This window comes from Rhinoraja longicauda, chromosome 27, assembly GCF_053455715.1.
Source record: "Rhinoraja longicauda isolate Sanriku21f chromosome 27, sRhiLon1.1, whole genome shotgun sequence".
Classification (NCBI taxonomy): Eukaryota; Metazoa; Chordata; class Chondrichthyes; order Rajiformes; family Arhynchobatidae; genus Rhinoraja; species Rhinoraja longicauda.
The window spans coordinates 12,219,871-12,241,347 of NC_135979.1; the positions used below are offsets into that span (position 1 = coordinate 12,219,871).

At 44.0% G+C, this 21,477-nt stretch overlaps 1 protein-coding gene across 2 annotated transcripts in view; it reads right to left on the reverse strand.

Moving 5' to 3' along the window:
• Positions 1-18,761, reverse strand: part of mfsd2ab (MFSD2 lysolipid transporter A, lysophospholipid b) — a 59,295-nt gene extending 40,534 nt beyond the window's left edge. Inside the window, exons 1-3 of one of the 2 annotated variants that reach the window (XM_078423424.1) lie at positions 18,553-18,761; positions 12,614-12,739; positions 10,445-10,569 (exon numbers count right to left, since the gene is read on the reverse strand). In XM_078423424.1, coding sequence (XP_078279550.1) covers positions 10,445-10,569; positions 12,614-12,739; positions 18,553-18,645 — 344 coding nt within the window. In that variant the 5' untranslated portion in view covers positions 18,646-18,761. Of the gene's footprint in view, positions 1-10,444; positions 10,570-12,613; positions 12,740-18,552 lie in introns of those variants that run through there. The other variant, XM_078423425.1, reaches the window with a different exon arrangement.
• Between the last annotated feature and the right edge of the window lie 2,716 nt (positions 18,762-21,477).

Genomic DNA, 21,477 nt, shown 5'->3' on the forward strand with positions numbered 1-21,477 from the left:
CATAGATCCAAGTATAAATATGGAGGAGGGAACCTACCATCTGGAGATTCACAGCACTGAGCGGAATCTTGCGCGGGGAGACTCACTTTAAATCTCCCCACTCTCCAGTTAGTAGAGTTGATCGGAGAATGGCCTACGTCTCCCGAGCTTCAGAATGACATGGACTAAACGCTCCTGGCAACATGCGTGCAGGGGGATGTCATCACATATGGATGTCCAATGCCAAGAGTATGTCAATGTTGCACATGTTACCTGCAGTCCGATGCCTCCAACTCAATTCCACAGAGACGTGACACAAAAAGCTGAAGTAACTCAGCGGGTCAGACAAGATCTCTGGAGAAAAGGAAGAGGTAGAAACAAAATGCTGGAGTAACTCAGCGGGATAGGCATCATCTCTGGAGAGAAGGACTGGGTGACAATTCAGGTCGAGACCCTTCCTCAGACTCCCACAAAGGTGTGATCTAACCATTATTATTACGCCCCACTCGGTGATTGATAGTTAGATCCATTTTTGCTTTAGAATATATTTACTGCAGCCCAACAATATCGTTCATTCGCAAGGTGCTTTCCCCACATATCAAAGGGGAATATGTGCCCAGTCCACACGGAACTCTGGGTGAAACATTAACCTTGTGAAATGCAGTTAATTCACCATGAAACACTGTAACCATTCACTTTAATTATAAGGTGAGAACTTTCACCTCGCAGATGAAACAAATTGCCAGAGGCAACTTCCTTTAAGGTGTGTCCTAGTAAAGATTGCAGGGGTAAGCCACTATTACAATAGCAATATAATAGGCAAATCACTGAAGCAGGAGAATTCAATTTTGAAAGGAGGGGAAGACCAGGGAAAAGGATTTCAAATTTCTAGCATCTGCAGTTTTCTTCTTGGAGAATTAGGATAGGATAAGCCTTACCTTCTCCTTCCATCCTACCAACCTCCACATCCTCACATCCCCAATGTCATGTCACCACTGGAAATATCTTCCTTCCTCTTTCTTTGCAGGAGTCTGAAAGGACCATTCCTTGCCTCATTCAGATTCCCTCCTTCCCCTCCAGCAACACTCAATCCTTTTCTCACTCTAGGGGGGAAGAGATGCAAGAACGCAAAGTGCTGGAGTAGCTCAAGTGGATGAGTTAGCATCTCTGGAGAACATGGATAGGTGACACTTGGGCTTGGGGCCCTTCCTCATACTGACTGATAACCCACCAAGTTACGTCAGCATGTTGTGTGCTTTTGTATGAACCAGCATCTGCAGTTCCAATTCTCTAGGAGGTGCAAAACTTTCCCTTGTATATCCTCCCTTTTCATTGTCCACATCCCCAAATACCCCTTCCAGGTGAAACAGTTATCAAACTATAATTTATCCAATTGAATGCACAGCATTCAGTGTTCACCTTGTGATCTCCATTACATTGGGTGCCACTTTAAAGAGCACTTCCATTCATTTGCAACAATTGCCTGTAACTCTAATTTTCCACCCCATGCCCATTCTAACATCTCCCTTTGGCATCCCACTCTGTTTCAATGAAGCTCAAACATAACTTTCAAGACCAGTACCTCATCTGCCAACTTGGGTCATTCAAGACTCAACAATTAATTTGAAATTCAGTCTGAAGAAGGGTCTCGACCCGAAACGTTGCCCATTCCTTCTCTCCCGAGATGCTGCCTGACCTGCTGAGTTACTCCAGCTTTTTGTGAATAAATCAACAATTAATTTAATAATCTCAAATAATTTGTTATGCCAGACTGGTATTGCTCATTTCCAACAACCATCACCCCCACCACCTTGGTGTTCTGCATGTCTCTTCCCATCTACTCTTCCAATTCACCTTTACCACCTCTTTCTGCCAGAAACCCCACAAGCCCTGCTTAACCTCTCCAAGTCTCCACCTTATCAGCTATTCCCTTTGTTCTCTCTACCTCCACCCACCTCTCTGACTCTGCTCAGTTCTGATGAAAATGCACAGATCTGAAATGTCCATGTCTCTCTCCACAGAGAGAATGTTCCTGAATGTTCCCATGTTCCTCAAGTCACTGTGTACTTCTTGGTGTTGCAGGTCATAGGTTTAGGGAGATGCTGTTGGCTTGTAACTTACATTAGGCAAGTATTTCTTTAAGGACAATTAACAGTCAACCAAAATGACAGGGAAACAAACAGATTATAGGGCTTTATTCAATTATACTCTACATTATTGCCATGTGTATCTATGTACAGTGAAATGCTTTGTGATGCATGCAACCCAGTAAATTCATACAGCTGACCTCACCTAGGCAGTGCACAGTGTTGCCATGTGTCTTGCTCAGACAAAGTTAGAAAAGTTAGAAAAGTTCACCGAATATTCAGATCTACTGCCTGCCAGTGCGCATGGCATCGGCCCCCACCCACCCCACCCCCCATCGTTCTCGGTGCCACCCCATCATGGAGCAGAATGGGAGAAGAATGAGGAGGAGATAAGACTTTTCTTTGCCTTCCATCACAGTGAGGGTGTGCCTGGAGCAATCACTGTGATGGCTGTTTGTGTTAAAAATTGTAATTGTGTGTCTTGTGTTCTTTATTGTCTACTGCCGGACCCTGACGTGAGAGGACGCTGGCGCTATTTGTTCGCCGCTTCTCCGTCAGGACAGTTCATTTGTTTGTTTTTATGTCATGACTGTTTTTGTAAAGCGTCTTTGAGCACTTGGAAAAAATAATGTTTATTATTATTATTATTACAATCAGCCCCTACAGCCCACTGTGCCTCTGCTGGCTTTGTTTATGCGCTGCTCTCCAAAGATAGTAAGCAGCAAGTGTGTAGGAAGGAACTGCAGATGCTGGTTTAAAATCGCAGATAGACTCAAAATGCTGGAGTAACTCAGCAGGACAGGCAGCACCTCTGGAGAGAAGGAATGGGTGACGTTTCGGGTCGAGACCCTTCTTCAGACTGAACAGTAGGCAAGTCAAGTCAAGTCAAGTCAAGTCAAGTCAAGTTTATTTGTCACATACACATACACGATGTGCAGTGAAATGAAAATGGCAATGCCTGTGGATTGTGCACAAAAAAGAATTACAGTTACAGCATATAAATAAAGTTAATAAAGTTACTATAGTGTAGACAGAATTTAGTCTCCGGAATTATAAAAGTTGACAGTCCTGATGGCCTGTGGGAAGAAACTCCGTCTCATCCTCTCCGTTTTCACAGCATGACAGCGGAGGCGTTTGCCTGACCGTGGCATCTGGAACAGTCCGTTACTGGGGTGGCAGGGGTCCCTCATAATCTTACTTGCTCTGGATCTGCACCTCCTGATGTATAGGTCCTTGAGGGGGACGAGTGTAGATTCGTCCCATGGTACATTCTGCCGAACGCACTACTCTCTGCAGGGCCATCCTGTCCTGGGCAGAGCTGTTCCCAAACCAGACTGTAATGTTGCCGGACAGGATGCTCTCTACAGCCCCAGAGTAGAAGGTGGTAAAGGCACTGCATTGCCTTACCCACCAGTGCACGTTTAGAAGGGCTTGGGCATCCTCTGATTGAGATAGTTTGTAGCCTTTAGGTTCAGTGAACCATCGGGCAGCAGATACAATACTTCCAATGTTGTACCATCCGTAACTCTGGTGCCCCTGGCCTGTCACCAGTACCCCACAGCAAACTAAATATTTCCATTTCACAATTCCAATTTTATAAAAGAGATGTAACAGTGATTTCAGCAAAGGCCATACCAATAGGCCAGGCAGAGCAAATTTTACAAGCAGAATTAGCACGCTGAAGGTTTGCTTAGGTTTTTTGGCAAGGGTTCAATTACTTTTAGCATATCAAACAGTTCACTGCAATTTCAAATAAACCACAGTATTTCCTCGAGGATATAACTCTTTGAGCCCTTGCGTGATCACTTAATTCTATAATAACTCGCCTTTTCAAAAATAAACTATATTGGTCAATCAAGCTGGAAGTAGGTAGGGGAGGTAGTGAACTGCTCTCTCTGGCAAGGTTCCTTCAGTGGGGTTGGCAGGGAAGCATGTTTTGTCTTTGCTAAGAATCAGTGAGATTCAAATATCCATTTTAGAACCTTCTAGTCCACATATTGCAAGCTGCAAATGCTCTGCAGAGCTCTGACACTGCCAAATTAACATGCATTCATGCGATGGTTCTCATAAAGATTCGAGAACATATTACCAACGTGGGCGGTGCAGCGGTAGAGTTGCTGCCTGACAGCACTTACAGAATCTCAGACCCGTTTCTCTGTAGGGAGTTTGTACGTGCTCCCCATGGTACGTTTCCTCCCACACTCCATAGACATACAGGTTTGTAGGTTAATTGGCTTGGTATAAATCTAAATTGTCCTTAGTGTGTGTAGGATAGTGTTAGTGTGTGGGGATCGCTGGTCGGTGCCGAAGGGCTGTTTCCGCTGTGTTTCCAAAACTGCTAAATTAGAGCGTGATCCAATCGAGGGGATTTATTTGGAAATGGAGGAAATGTACAAATGGAAAGTGCCTGATATGGTTTTAAGAGTCAGAAGATCGCAAAGCATAATGGCTTTGGGGCAAAATATCAGAGTAGTATTATTATTAGTCGGCGTTACGCAGCAGGGCAGCATAGTTGGTGCAAGCTGGTAGAGCTGCTGGCTGTATGGAGTTTGCATGTTCTCAATGTGACCGCGTGGGTTTCCTCTGGGTGCTCCGATCTCCTCCCACATCCCAAAGATGTGAGGGTTTGTGGGTTAATCAGCCTCTGGAAGTTGCCCCTAGTATGCAGGGAGTGGATACGAAAGTGGGATCATATAGAACTAGTATGAACGGGTGGTCGCTGGTCGGTGTGGACCCTGTGGGTCAACATGTTGTACCTTTAAAAACGAAAAAAAATTAAACAATCCATCTACAGCAGTGCAAGAAGAGGTTTGAGGAGCACGAAAATAAATAATTCAGAATTGTCCTTAACGATGTCTTTTCTGGAAGGCAGTGTCAGTGGATAGCCAAACTGTTTAAAGGTGCCGAACTGAACTCAATAATTGGAAGGTTGGAATCTGAATATTCTTAAAATGAACCTAATCGTAGTTAGTGGATAAATTAATAAAACGTGGAGGAAAGAAAATAGAGTACATATTTTGGAGAATATTTAACTGTTGATAAAGGAAATTGCAGAATATCATAAAAGCATGGGAGGTCTTTGGGCCAGAGTCCATACGGACCACCTGCAGGGCAATCTATTCAGTCCCATTTCCTTGCAGACCATTCCCTCAAATGCCCACATGGAGCTCTTGAGATTGAGATGGCCAGAATGGAGGGATATAGAATTATGCACAGGTAGATAAGAGATGGGCTTGGCATAATGTTCGGCATAGATATTGTGGGCTGAAGGGCCTGTTCTTGTGCTGTACTGTTCTGTTATATGTTCTATCTATTCTCCTTGTACCACCTCGATAAGCACCGACCCAGGACATCACTGTTCTTTGCACGTGAAGCACACACACAAATGAACAATGTTTCAGCAGTGGAAGATGACAGCCGTGACAATGAGCAAGATGGAAAGCTGCAACTTCATTCAGTGTAAAACAGAAAACTTAGCTTGTGAAATATTAGCCTCAGTGTGGTTGGAGTGCATGAATTCCCTATAAAACACTGGGGGAAAGGCAGGGCCTTGGCACATCCAGGCCTCAGTAGTACTTATAACCTCTGTCATTCAAACACGATATTTTCTATTGATGACACTTGCATCATTTGAAGGAAAAATGCACTCAACTCTAAATGTAAATAAGGGACCCTAAACATTCACAACTTCACAAGTGGGGCAGTAATATTTTGACGGACGTAAAAATGTGTTTACTGATACAAAACTGCTGCTGTTTTACTTGGCCAGAAAACATGGTATGAGGAAGAGGCAATGACAAATCAGAAGTTGCAGGGTCCAAGGTGCTTGAGGGGGAAAGACCATCGTGTAACTCCGTTAAGATAACGTTGGAGCCACAATAACTGCGGCACATGACTCATCTTTTACAACCAGCCAATCCAAAGTTAACACAAGCACAGAAAAGCAAGTGCTGGGAGTTAGATCCTGTTGTCAGAGGTGCCAAGTTTCCCCTTGGCAGCTTCACCAGTGCCAGATAAAGCTTTTACTTTACTCAATCTAGCAAAGCTAACTGGGTTCAAGAAATAGCTACTTTGATGTTCTGGCCGCATTTAAAGTTCAAATCCTTGCGATCATGAGTCTCAGGAAGAATACAGGAAGGTGTGTTTACATGATCCTGAGCCAGCCCACTATTGCAAGGCAGATTTTGCTGCTGGGTTACTATTGGCATCAGTTGTAAAGGTAAGTCCAGGATGTAAGGTGGGTAAATTACACGTTAATTATTTCTGTCAGGAAGCAAACTGAGGAAACGGGGAGCTCTGTGCACTTTGTTAAACTGAACCGTTTGGAAAACATGGTTCCTCCCAGATCAATCCCATTGTATCCCCTTCACAAACACTTTACAGCTGGCCATTCAGAACCTGGTCTTCCTTCATGAGCTCACTAAAAGATTCCATGCTGATGTTGGGAGTGGTGGGAAGTTTCTTCCTGCCACTTGTGCAGGAGAATCCCGAGGTAGACAGAGGGACTGCCTGCCTCACGTTTCCACATCCTCGGCATTGGCAGGATGCCATTCCAAGTGAGATTTGGCAGAGAATGTCAGAGAGTGGCACAGTGGTACAGCTGCTGCTTTGCAGCACCAGAGGCCCAGGTTTGATCCAGACCTCAGCTGCTGCCTGTGTAGTTTGCATGTTCTCCCCGCGACAGCACTGGATTACCTCCAGATACTCTGGTTTCCCCCCACATCACAAAAATGTGCAGATTCAGAATTTAATTGGATTCTGTACATTGGCACCCACTACCTTCCACACTGGGCAAAATGGGTAACATGGAAATAGTGTGAACAGGTAATCGATGGTTGGCAAGGACTCAATGGCCTAACCACCCCTCCCCCTCCGATGCGCAAGTTAGAGACAGGCAATAAAGACCGGGTTTGCTGGTCACACCCTGATCCTGATGATAATAAATATCCAAGAATTTGCACAGGCCATTTAACAAGACTTTGCCCACACCCTCTGTTTTCAGCCGAACTGAAATGAAAAAGGATTTATTCCTTCAACTAATCAGCCAAAGCAAGTCTAAATATAATGCTTTAATATGCACAATTCAGCATAATTTGGCTGCACTGAAATAGTTAAGTTGTCTGGAAAGTACAAGTAGTACCTTTGGTCTTAGGGCGAGTATGTGCGAGCTAAAATCTTTCAAAGTCCCTTGGGCACCGAGACAAGAATTTTCCATCATTACAAGTTCTCACTCAATCCTCGTAAGATGCTGCAACCTGCTTTTATTTATTTGTTTTCACTCTAGTTTTAAAAGTATTTGATGCATCTTGAAAAGTATTTCAATCTTTTGGCAACAACTTGTGTTCACTCGGATCCCACCAATAGCGAGTGTTTATGTGGAGACGTTAAGACATTAAACTTGAGGAGTTAACAAGAGTGCTTTCAGACACTATTGACAAATAAGGGGATATTAAAGTAGGCCACCAAAACCAGAGACAATGATTAATGGGAGCGAAGGAGAAAGGTTTAGAAAGAGACTTCTGTTCAGCATTCCTGGGTGGTGACATTGAAAGCACAGCCACCAGTGAGGAAGTGAAAGGATTTGGGGAAAATCAGAGGAGGATGGTTGTTCGACTGGTTAAGGTTACAGGAATGGGGCGGGCCACACAATGGAGAGATTTGAACGTAATGATCTAGAATTTTAAGAGCTTACGTAAGTCATCGAGTGCACAGGTGGTGGGCAAACAAGTTCTGGTGCAAGTTAGGAGGCATCTATTGGCTGGTAATGTGAACCTTGACCCACTCCACTCCCTCTCCACCCCCATTGAAACCTGATCTCCGTCAGTCTGTTGCAAGTGTAATCAATTCACGTTTCTTATTAATCAACACCGTTGGGCTGCTAATGGGCTTTTATCAGAAGGGTGGTGTTTTAAAAACACAAACGACACCGGGGGACTAAACGGTCAGTGCTTAACAAAGATTGGCACACCTTTAAAAATGCAAAGTTACGTTAGGATTTTGCATTTTGCAGGATAACAATGGATGAAAGTGTCAGTACCTGCCGACCTTGCCCCTTTAATGGAGAATAACTGTGGGATTTCTGTGCGTGTGTGTATCTGTGAACCTGGAAATGACAAGGTCACTTTCACTGCTCGACAGGCAGCTTTCAGACAATGCGCTCTTCATGGAATTCAGCGCAGCAGAGGAGACTAGGCCTGTACGTGCCACTTAATACTGTTTTGCACTTACTGAAGTACTTTGTATCATATCTGAGACGACCCAAGGTTATCTTCCCATTGGGTCTTATGGGAAGGAGTGGCTTAGGGTGGGAGTTTATTAGTTGAATAAAACTGTTGTTTAAATGACTTGTAAAAAGAAAAAGCATTGGAAATATTTTTTTTTAAACCATTTGAAGTGTTGGCTTAACCATGCAGCAATCTTTTGGAGTTCAGTAGTTTTAAGTTTATTTTTTAAAAAAGGATTTGAGATTTTTTAAATATCTTAGATTTTAAACACACAGCACGGAAGCTGGCCCTTCCACGCCGACCAGCGATAACCCCGTACACTAACACTATCCTACTCACTAGGGACAATTTTACCAAAGCCAATTAACCTGCAAACTTGCATGTCTTTGGGATGTACGAGGAAACCGGAGCACCCGGAGAAAACCCACCCGGTCACAAGGAAAACGTACAAACTCCGTACAGACAGAACCTATGGCGAGGATCGAACCCAGGTCCCTGGCGCTGTAAGGCAGCAACTCTACCATTGCACCACTATGCTACCCCATCTTGGAATAATTCAGAATGTATTAGTGATTTTATGCATTTAGCAGATCTGCTTAATTTTCTGGGCTAGTTATCAAATTGTTTCTCATTTGAGGCAGGGTTCTATCTCCAATCCTCCAACTTCTTGATGCCTCCTGTGACACAAAGGTTCTTTTGCGATGCAGGTCTCAGCTACAAAGTCCCCCACCAACGGCATCTTACAATGTGTTACTGGGATGGTCACTGGAAGTTATTATTATTAATTTAAAGAAACTAAGGGTAAGATAGTGGCACAGTGGTCGAGTTGCTGCCTTACAGCTCCAGAGATCCGGGTTTGATCACAACTGACCACGAGTGCTATCTGTACAAAGTTGTATGTTCTCCCTGTGACCACATGAATATTCTCCAGGTGCTCTGGTTTCCTTCCACAGTCCAAAGACATGCTGCTTTGAAGATTTGGCTGTTGTAAATTGCCCCTGGTGTCGGACATGGACTAGTATAGGCAGACAGAAAGCAAAAGTTGCTATGTTGAATGCATTTTAACTGGCTCTAAATTAGAACAATAGGAAACATGTTTGTTTCTCCTGGTGCAAACATGGGAAAATATTGGAGTGGAAGTCACCAGCAAGCCCATCAACATTTGCCCTCAAGGTCACAGTGATTGAAGCATCGTGGTACAGAACATCTACACAATGACCAGCATGAGAGAACCTCTTGGGAATGGCGAGGGAAAGAAAACATTCTGCAATCACAAAACAAGATCTCTCGTAATCAGTCACAAGACTGAAACATGAACGATAACTCCAGATCTCATTGCATTTTCAGTTCGTAGACAAGGACATACATTTATTTATCTTATACAATCACATTTAAGACAAATAAAGTGAGATCAATAGGAAATTGACAAAGAAAGTTCATGGTTTAAAGAGGTTTTAATGATTTTCTCATTTAGTGAAAGACTCTTCACAGATAAAACTTTTATTTTTACATTTCAGGAGCTATGCATGGATAGAAACATAGAAAATAGGTGCAGGAGTAGGCCATTCGGCCCTTCGAGCCTGCACCGCCATTCAATATGATCATGGCTGATCGTCCAACTCAGTATCCCGTACTTGCCTTCTCTCCATACCCCCTGATCCCTTTAGCCACAAGGGCCACATCTAACTCCCTCTTAAATATAGCCAATGAACTGGCCTCAACTACCTTCTGTGGCAGAGAATTCCACAGATTCACCACTCTCTGTGTGAAAAAAAACGTTCTCATCTCGGTCCTAAAAGACTTCCCCCCTATCCTTAAACTGTGACCCCTTGTTCTGGACTTCCCCAACATCGGGAACAATCTTCCTGCATCTAGCCTGTCCAACCCCTTAAGAATTTTGTAAGTTTCTATAAGATCCCCCCTCAATCTTCTAAATTCCAGCGAGAACAAGCCGAGTCTATCCAGTCTTTCTTCATATGAAAGTCCTGCCATCCCAGGAATCAATCTGGTGAACCTTCTCTGTACTCCCTCTATGGCAAGAATGTCTTTCCTCAGATTAGGAGACCAAAACTGTATGCAATACTCCAGGTGTGGTCTCACTAATGCCCTGTACAATTGCAGCACTGAAGAAGTGAATCACAAAAACCTTCTTACCATGGCAGTAGTTTTCCAAATTTTGTCCATTTGCTTCTGCTTATGAAGAAGCCAACAGTAGGGTCAGTGACGGCATCCCAGGCTCGGCCAATGAAAAGGATCAGGGATGCGGACGATGGGTCAAGCTATGATGGAAGGTAATGTGGATACACAATTAAACAGAGTTATATGACTTCTGTCAGCGACACAAAAACAAGCTCAACTTGCAGCACAGGGAGATTAACTTAATGGATTATTTAACTCAAAGGTGCAGGAGGGAACTGCAGATGCTGGTTTAAACCGAAGATGGACACAAAAAGCTGGAGTAACTCAGCGGGTCAGGCAGCATCTCTGGAGAAAAGGAATAGGTGATGTTTCAGGTCAAGACCCTTCTTCAACTAAACCGTTAACTCAAGGGTTTGTACCTTGGGGACTTTCCAACATGATCAAACTGGGGTCAGTGCTGAAGTCGTCTTTGTAGACAATAGACAATAGGTGCAGGAGTAGGCCATTCGGGCCTTCGAGCCAGCACCGCCATTCAATGTGATCATGGCTGATCATTCTCAATCAGTACCCTGTTCCTGCCTTCTCCCCATACCCCCTGACTCCGTTATCCTTAAGAGCTCTATCTCTTTATAGCTTAATGTCCAAGTCATGATAAAATTAATCTGACTAGTCAGGTAACTTTTTCTGTACTTTTCCACCGATTTCTTCCAATGTAATTATTTTTGCTGCATATCCTCTGATATGAATTTACTTGAAACTATCAGCAAGTCATTTTAGCTTTGAGCACAGCTCAATCCTAGTCTGTTTCTACTTGGCTGAATACACTTCCAGCAGAGATTCATAGAGAGTAACCTGAAGCAGGAACTATAAAGTAACTCAGGGCAACAAAGATCAATAGCAATGCCCCTTATTAGTGGTGTTAAAACCAACTTGTTGGGCGCAAACTGGGGATTACTTCCCGCATCTTTTTCATTGCATGAGGTAGCTATTAATTACAGTAGATGTTGGATGGGGGCAGTTGGGTAGTGCAATGAAGAACTCCATATCAAGTGGATGATACACAGAATTAAAAACAGAACTCGCTGGAAACACTTAGCAGGTCAGGCAGCGTCTGTAGAAAGAGAAATAATTAACATTTCAAGTCAGAGACCCTTGATCAGAAGTGGGAAAGTGTGAAAACAAGATTAGTTTTCAGTTGTAAAGAAGGATAAAGCAGCTTAAAACAGGTTTTCTTACTTTGTCAGTTCTTATGAATGACTATCAATCTGAAACATTAATTGTTTCTGCTGGGCTATTTCTTTCCCCCTCCATTATTCCTGGTTTGTTTTCAGAGTTCTTAAATTTTCAGGCACATACTGAATGTCCAGGAGCTAATGAGTCTTAATAACTGCCCCTTTCATTAAAATGTCTTTAAATCCTACGATGCAGAGAGAATTACACCTTGCATTGGGGGATGAAAGTACCTTAATTTGAGGGCGCTCTGCAATCTGATAATTATAAGGAATTATCCTTGCCACAGGCAACTTTAATTTACACAATCTGTGATATCCTTTCAGATAAGCATCCTATTTGCATGGATAGAATATGTTTAGGTTATTGTGATTCCATGCATACTTGGGTCTAAAATTCAGTGAAAATCCAACAGCATATTTGAGTCATGGAGTCATAGAGTGTGGGAACAGACTGTTCGGCTCAACTTGCCCATGCCAACCACCATGCCTCATCCTTACTATTCCACCTGCCGACCTGAAATGTTAATTATTTCTCTTTCTACAGACACTGCCTGACCTGCTAAGTGTTTCCAGCAAGCTCTGTTTTTAATTCTGTGTATCATCAACTTGATATGGAGTGTGGCCCATATTCCACTAAACCTATCCTATACTATTGATTAGTAAGGGTGTCGGGGGTTATGTGGAGAAGGCAAGAGAATGGGGTTGATAGGAAAAGATAGATTAGCCATGATTGAATGGTGGAGCAGACGATGGGCCGAATGGCCTTATTCTGTTCCTAACACTTATGAACTCTCCATGTACCCATCTAAATTTGCCATCAGCTCATCTTCCATTTCTCTAATGATTAAGAATGTTAGAAAATGAATCCCTTAGTTCAATAATAGTTCATTTGGAGCAAATATTTAGAGGAAAATAAGATACATGAACATATTATTGAGTCAGTATGACTCACCTGTGCAACATCCAGCAGGTAAATTTGTAGAAAAAACCCAATGGCACATCCTGTAATCTGGTAGGGTGCTCCACCAATAGCATAACATAACTTGTTGCACACCGACAGATTCTTTCTCACTGCTCTCTGAAAAAAAATGGTGAGAGGTTAGAAAATACAATACTATCCAAACAAGGAACTTTAGGTGCTAGCGTACACAAAAATGACACAAATTGCTGGAGTCACTCAGCAGGTCAGGCAGCATCTCTGGAGAACATGAATAGGTGATGTTTTGGGTCAGGACCCTTATTTAGACATTGGAGGGGGGGGGGAGGAAGAAATAAAACTGGGAGAGAGGATAGGCATGCATGGCAAAGCATGGCAGGTTAAGTGGTGGATACAGGCAAGGGGGGTTTTGATGGACAGATGGTTGGAACAAAGGCCAGAGATTAAAGCTGATATGAGACCTACAGACTGAAGAGTTGGAAATTGTGAAGCTAGAGGAAGGAATGTGGGATGGGAGGGGATAAATAGGTCCAGGTGGGGCACAGGGGTGGGGAGTGAGAGAAAAAAAGGGGAGGGGGAGGGGGAGAGGGGTTGCAGAAGATTACCTAAAATTGGAAAATTCAGTGTTCAGACTGTGTATTGTTGTTCTATGACAGGCAATTCAAATACGGATGAGTTTAATTAAGTTTATTTACTTTAGTTTATTGCCACGTGTACCAAGGTACAGTGATAAGCTTTGATCAGAAACTAATTTATTTCAGTACTTGCCTCTATTTGAAACAACTGGCATTTTCCCACATACTATAAGAATAGACACACACAACTATTACATTTAAAAATGTCTGATTCTAGCCTCTGCTTCCTAAAATAATTTATGCCTTACTATTTCAGGGAAAAACAGGAATCAATGTAACAATTTGCAATAACAAACTGTCAGCATGAAGTATTTCCTCAAAATGTGTTGGTAATGGCCAAATGTAGTGAAACCACATGGATCGTGAGGTTCTGTGTTTAATTCTCAATGTGTTGAGCCAGGAAGACAGATCCAGGTCAACAATTGGCCATGGCACCTGTTGGCTGGATAGAGGGCATAGAGGGCATTTTTTTGTGGGGATGTGGGGGATAAGACCAAGGGCGGCACGGTAGCGCAGCGGTAGAGTTGCTGCTTTACAGCGAATGCAGCGCCAGAGACTCAGGTTCGATCCTGACTACAGGTGCTGCACTGTAAGGAGTTTGTACGTTCTCCCCGTGACCTGCGTGGGTTTTCTCCGAGATCTTCGATTTCCTCCCACACTCCAAAGACGTACAGGTATGTAGGTTAATTGGCTGGGTAAATGTAAAAATTGTCCCTAATGGGTGTAGGATAGTGTTAGTGTACGGGGATCACTGGGCGGCACGGACTTGGAGGGCCGAAAAGGCCTGTTTCCGGCTGTATATATATGATATGATATGATAATTCTACAATGGAACATACAAAACAAAGGAGTCATCTTGTAGAGGCACTCACCCTTTCTCCCCCAAGATCGGAGACTCAAGAACTAGAGGACATAGGTTTAAAACGAGAGAGGAAAGATGTAACAGGAGGCAGAGGTGCAGTGGAGTAAGATGCAGTGAAGAGGCTGTTGGGCATTAATGCAGTTAGATGTAAAACTATATACCACACATGTATAAATGAGCTGCCAGAGGAAGTGGTTGAGGCAGGTATGATAACACCCTTGAAAAGATAGAGAAAGTAGAAACAAGGAACTGCAGATGCTGGTTTACAATAAAAGACAAAGTGCTGGAAGGTAGGTCAGGAAGCGTCTCCAGAGAACATGGATAGGTGGCGTTTCAGGTTGGGACACTACTTCAGACCCTGAAGAAAAGATATTTGGCCAGGTACATGAATGGGAAAGGTTTAGGTGGATTTTGGCAAATGCAGGAAAATGGGACTGACATTGATGGAGCATCTTGGTCGGAATGGACAAGTTGGGCCAAAGAGCCTGTACTCTTTGACTCTAATTGGCAAGTATGAGAAGATGTATGGATTTGGCAAGCTGGGTGAATCTTATTCTCTTCTTTCAACCTTCAGAGGATAGAGCAGATATAAGAGTAAGAAGAAATTCATTTAAAAAAAAACCTACCAGCACGTTAATACTAGAAATAACCACCATACACTGACGCGGGCAAATCATTTAAGGTGATGGATGTTCCAATTTTAAAATAATTCTTCTAGGATTAAAGATTATTTATTAAAAATCCATTGTAAAAATAGACACAAAGACAAGTCTGCTTGAAGAATACAGAAGCCTCATCCACAATTGAGTTCATAGACGGTGAATTATTTAAAATGCTCTTGCTCAAATCATTTAGTTGCATAAGCTTTTAGAAGATTATATGCAATTTCAACCCACACTTAGCAGCAATTAGAAAATATTCATTATGATATATATAGTAAATCGTAGCCTAATGGTCCCTTGAAGCCACATTAAGGATTATCTGGTTCTTCAGATTACAACGTGTGGCCTGAAGGCCCCCAACTGAATTCTGTTTGTATTTTTTAAATATAAAGAACAAATCATATTAGTAAATCTAGAAAGCAGGTTTTATAGGGTATTGAACTGGAATACTGAAAATGTAGGATTTCAGCCTCCTTTTGCCATTCATGCATCTGCTGAAAACCAATACACATCATGCAGAGGGAATTAAAGCTAAGTTACGTAACCCTCCCAATACCAGCAGACTTCAGTTGATAAGCAGATAAGCAAGGCTTTGGAGGAATACAATATCAATATCACAATAATCCAACACTGACAGGAATTAGGAGGCGTTTTACTTATTCCCCCTAACTGTACTTGGGCTTGAATTCATAGTTTTCTTTTCTTTCTCTCAAAGTTCCAGTAAGCAGAATAAGGTTTCTGAATTTAAGCAGTCATAGAAACATAGAAAATAGGTGCAGGAGGCCATTCGGCCCTTCGAGCCAGTACCGCCATTCATTGTGATCATGGCTGATCATCCCCAATCAATACCCCGTGCCTGCCTTCTCCCCATATCCCTTGATTCCACTAGCCCCTAGAACTCTATCTAACTCTCTCTTAAATCCATCCAGTGATTTGGCTTCCACTGCCCTCTGTGGCAGAGAATTCCACAAATTCACAACTCTGGGTGAAAAAGTTTTTTCTCATCTCAGTTTTAAATGGCCTTCCCCTTATTCTGAGACTGTGGCCCCTGGTTCTGGACTCGCCCAACATTAGGAACATTTCTCCTGCATCTAGCTTGTCCAGTCCTTTTATAATTTTATATGTTTCTATAAGATCCCCTCTCATCCTTCTAAACTCCAGTGAATACTAGCCTAGTCTTTTCAATCTTTCCTCATATGTCAGTCCCGCCATCCCAGGGATCAATCTCGTGAACCTACGCTGCATTGCCTCAATTACAAGGATGTCCTTCCTCAAATTAGGAGACCAAAACTGTACACAATACTCCAGATGTGGTCTTACCATTGCCCTATACAACTGCAGAAGAACCTCTTTACACTTATACTGAAATCCTCTTGTTATGAAGGCCATTAGCTTTCTTCACTGCCTGCTGTACCTGCATGCCAACTTTCAGTGACTGGTGTACAAGGACACCCAGGTCTCGCTGGACCTCCCCCTTATCTAACCTAACTCCATTGGGATAATAATCTGCCTCCTTGTTTCTGCCGCCAAAGTGGATAACCTCACATTTATCTATATTATCCTGCATCTGCCACATATCTGCCCACTCACTCAACCTGTCCAGGTCACCCTGCAACCTCCTAACATCCTCTTCACAGTTTACACTGCCACCCAGCTTTGTGTCATCCGCAAACATGCTCATGTTGCTTCTAATTCCCTCTTCCAAATCATTAATATATATGGTAAACAGTTGTGGCCCCAACACCCAGCCTTGCGGCACTCCACTAGCCACTGCCTGCCATTCTGAAAAGGACCCGTTTACTCCTACTCTTTGCTTCCTGTCTGCCAACCAATTTTCTATCCATGTCAACACCCTACCCCCAATACCATGTACTCTAATTTCAGTCACCAATCTCCCGTACGGGACCTTATCATATTGAAAATTACTTTTTAAAAAGGTGATCACACATTCCAGGAAACGAAATAGTACAACTGCCCGTGGGGTTTTAACCACAACTGCAACATTGTGCTCTGTTTCTGATCAGTTAAAGTCTCCAACAGTGGCAGCGTTAACCTCTGAAAATAAATAATTAGTTACGACGAAGTGTTGAATTCCAAATTGCCCCAGACCCTTGGAATAGAGGGGTTATTTTTCACCCTGTCCTTAACTGGAAGGAAAAGTATTAAAATGATACAGTCGGACAAAAATCCTCATAGCCTCAGACTCGGAAGCAAATCAATCACATATTTATAGCCTTCTCCCGTCTTTTAAATACATTAGCAGCATTTGGATTTTCAAGGGCTCAGGGAATCGGTATCCGGTTCTGAAGAAGTGTCTCAGCAGACCAAAGGCACAAGCGACCGCTTTAGTTCAGTTGGTTCTATTTCAGGCAGTTGTTAATTCCACTCGATCTTGGGTTTTTAAAAAATGGGGAACGAGGAAGATGAAAAGGGGAAGTGGGTGGTTGGGCAAAGATGGCCTGGGGGGTAGAGGGTGAGGGTATCCTGGGTCGGTAGGGTGGAAGTCAGGGAAAAGAGACTGCCCCGAGGTTGTGTGCGTGAGGGGGAAGGGGTAATGTGAAATGGGTAGACAGGGGAGCTGGGCGAATTAGGGGAGCTGGGGTCGGGAGAGGGGGTGCCGATTGGAGACACATTAAGGGTGGGATATGAGGGGGGGGGGGGGGGGGGAGAGAGAGAGGGGTTAGTGGGTATGTATTCTCAGTGGTGTTTATTCACAAAATGCTGGAGTAACTCAGCAGGTCAGGCAGAATCTCGGGAGAGAAGGAATGGGTGACGCTTCGGGTCGAGACCCTTCTTCAGACTGACCATGTATGTTCTCAGTGGGCTGGTGGAGATTTGAGATGGGGATGTGCTTCGGTGGTGTGGTGGGGTGGGGTGGGGTTGGGGTGGGGTGGGGGTGGGGGGGGGGGGTCCCAAGTGGGTGATGTGCTGGGGTTTGGAGCGGGATGAGGCAGTCCCATGTGGATGTTTTGGACGGGTTATCCTGGGTTCCACGGGGTTCGGGTGGGCAATGGACGAGTGGGGTTACAGACGGGAGGGGTGGGACGGGGGTGTCCCGGGTGTGGGTGATGATGGACGGGGATCGGGTGTGGGAGTCCCGGGAAGGGAGGGGGGGGGGGGGGGCAATGAATGGGAGTCCCGGGTGGACAATGAACCGGGGTCCCGGGTGGACAATGAGTGGGAGTCCCGGGTGGACAATGGACGGGAGCGGACCCTCTTCCTCCGGCCCCGGGAGACGAGGTAAGCGGCAGCAGCCGACCCTCGGCGAGGCAGGGGCAGTCATGTGGTGACCGGTCCCCAGTTAGTTACAATTACACAACCCAAGCCAGGCTCTTCCACCAGGGGGGGCTTTATATATTAAAGGGACGGAGGGCAGCGAGCAGCCCCTGGGGTGAGGTGGGGGGTATGCCCTCGGTGGTGGGGTGGGGTGGGGGGATTGCCCTCCTCTCTCGACCTCCCGGCCTCCCATGTATGTCCACTCTCTCGCTGAGCAAGTCAGTCACCGACCCTCGTGGAGCAAGGGAACCACTCTGTGTGTGTGTGTGTGTGTGTGTGAGAGACGCGAACCAAGTGACAATTCTGCACCCCCCCCCCTTTTTAAAAATAGACGCGAATTATAAATAACTTATGAAGTTAAAAAGAAAAAAGTTATTTAAAAAAGTTTTAAGTCAAGTGTTAGTTTGAGTCAATGGGAAGGTTCCACCACCCCCCCCCCCCCCCCCCGCCCCCGCCCAGGCTTTCGGTCTGATCGTTTCCAATAATAAATCTCCCGGTCGGTCGTTGGGTGAAGGTTACCTGCTTCAGGGAGCGGTCACCACCGTTGATGGTCTTGGGTTGGAGGAAGGTCGCCGCCGCGCTGTAAGTCTCGCCGCCCTCACCCCTGGCCATAGCAAAGTGTGTGGCCGTCTAACTAGTCATCCTCGCTCGACTCGGTGAATGAACGAGTTGTGCCTTTTTTTTTTTTTCTTCTTCTCCCCTTTCCCGCCCATAGGGTTTGTGGACGCCCCCACGTCAGCAGAGAAGGATGTGACCACATTAGCCGCCACTCACATGGAAGCTATTGACAAGAAGGAACCCACATATATTACAACAACAACAACAACAACAACAACACACCCACAAAATGGGTTGATGAGACACAAAATGCTGTAGGTGAAATGTCACCTACTGCGGCATCTCTGGAGGGGAAGGAATGGCGGGGTAGAGACCATTCAGTTTAGGTTGTAGCTCGCCATAAGGTTGACAATTTGGGGAGATACGTCAGAAAAGACAAACTCCTTCATCAACAGATTTCCCTGTGGTGCGTTTGGGAAGAAGGTGAACCTGAAGGTCTTCAGTCAACTCCTGTGGTCTGAGGAAATATAAGAAAATAACTGCAGATGCTGGTACAAATCGAAGGTATTTATTCACAAAATGCTGGAGTAACTCAGCAGGTCAGGCAGCATCTCAGGAGAGAAGGAATGGGTGACGTCCCTTCTTCAGACTGATGTCTGGAGAAGAAGTTTCAGGTCGAAACCCTTCTCCAGACATCAGTCTGAAGAAGGGACGTCACCCATTCCTTCTCTCCTGAGATGCTGCCTGACCTGCTGAGTTACTCCAGCATTTTGTGAATAAATACCGTGGTCTGAGGAAAGGTCTCCACCCGAAACGTCACCTATCTCCCTTTCTCCACATATACTGCCTGACCCACTGAGCTATTCCAGCTTTTTTTGTGTCTATCCTTTTGCAGCCTCCTTTTGCTCTGGTATTTTATTTCATTCTTCACATGTTTAAATTATAATGTTTCAAATTGTTTACTGTATATCGTGTTGTTACTTGCGAGCAAAGCACCAAGGCAAATTCCTTGTATGTAGACATACTTGGCTAATAAAATGTATTCAATTCAATTCAATCTTGTGGCCTGGTTGTTGACCCGCAGTCTAAGAAGGCTGCCTGGTGCAGATTACCGTACGATAGAACTTTATTTATCCCAGAAGGGAAATTAATTTGCTTAATTACTATTGGTGAACGATTGCTGGTTAGTCTTGCAAGTGTTCTTGAAAAAACAGGTCACTGTAGATACTGGAATTCTGAAATAATGCACAAAAGCGAAAGGTAGCAACTCGAAAGAGAAAGAGAGATAATGTTTTTGGCCGATGATCATTTGGTCAATAATGTAAATAATGTGAGTGCAAATGAATGTCATGAATTGAAGGACCAAGGGATCCAAGTCCACATTTTCCTAAAAGTGGCCACAAGGTCAATAGGCATATTGGCATACTTGCCTTCATTAATCAGAGCATTGATAAGAGTTGGGACGTTATGTTGTAACTAGTCTGGCTCAGCTTGAGAATTCTTTGCACTGCTGGTCACCACACCATTAGACAAGATGTGGTGGCATTGGAGGGAGTGCAGAATGGATTCACCAGGATGATGCCTGGATTGAAGAACTTTGGTTATGGGGAGAGGTTGGATATGCTTTTGTTTAAGAAGGAATTGCAGATGTTGGTTTATACCAAAGATAGACACACAAAGCCGGAGTAACTCAGCGGGTCAGGTAAATTCTCTGGAGTAAAGGAATAGGTGATATTTCGGGTCAGAACCTGAAGGTCTGAAGAAGGGTTCTGACCAGAAATGTCACCTATTCCTTTTCTCCAGAGATGCTGCCTGACCTGTTGAGTTACTCCAGCATTTTATGTCTGTCTTTGGGATAGAATTGCTCCAGGATATTGTTCTCTGGAGCAATTCAACTGCAGAATTACCTACTAGAAATAAATAAGATCATGGGAAGTCGAGGGGAGATAGATAGTCAAATTAATTTTTCCCCTGGTGGGGGTATCAAAAACAAAAAGATATGGGTTTAATGTATGAAGCAGGAGTTCTAAAGAGGACCTGAGTGGCATGTTTTTTATACAGAGTGGTTGATATCTGGAAAGCAATGCCAGAGAAGGTGGAATCAGGTACAATTACTATGTATAAGATGCATTTAGAAGAAAGTTGAATAGGCAAAACAGTCCAAAGAGAGCAAAATGTGAGTGGTGTAGATGGGCAACAATGTCGGCATGGACATGGTGGGCCAATGTGTCTGATTCTGTGCTGCACAACTGTAAGATTCTATACTTTAAATCTGAAAGGTGATTAATCTGAACCATTCACTCTATTTTACCCTCTATAGGTACTTCCTGACAGAGGCATAGCGTGAAAATAGGCCCTTCTGCCCAATTTGTCCATGCTGCCCAAGATGCCCCATCTATGCTAGTGCCACCTGCCCTCATTTCTTACTACCTCCTCTGGCAGCTCGTTCCTTTCTTCCCACCACCTGCTGAATTTCACACTTCTCTGGTCTGTGAAACATGCTCATCTTCCATTTAATCAGAAATGCAAAGATTTACAAAATTAGAAGCTTTGCAAAGAATCACAAGACATTCATACTTTCCTTATTTGTTCTGGATTCAAGGCCATTTTTTATGGTGTACAGAAAAATACATTTTATATGCAAAAGAATTCAAGTTATTTATCTAACAGTTTACAGAGCACCCAGACAATATAAATGACCTTAATTTTGTAAAAAAACTGCTCAATCGAACTGATTTGTGATCATAGAGAACGTGTTGAGTCACGATGTAGGGAGGAGATGGAGCCATGCATGTTGATTTATCTCAAAGGCACGCAGGGGCAATGTCGACTACTGTAACCTGTCTGTTGAATTCTGGTGAGTTCAGAGAGCCACCGTAGATCATG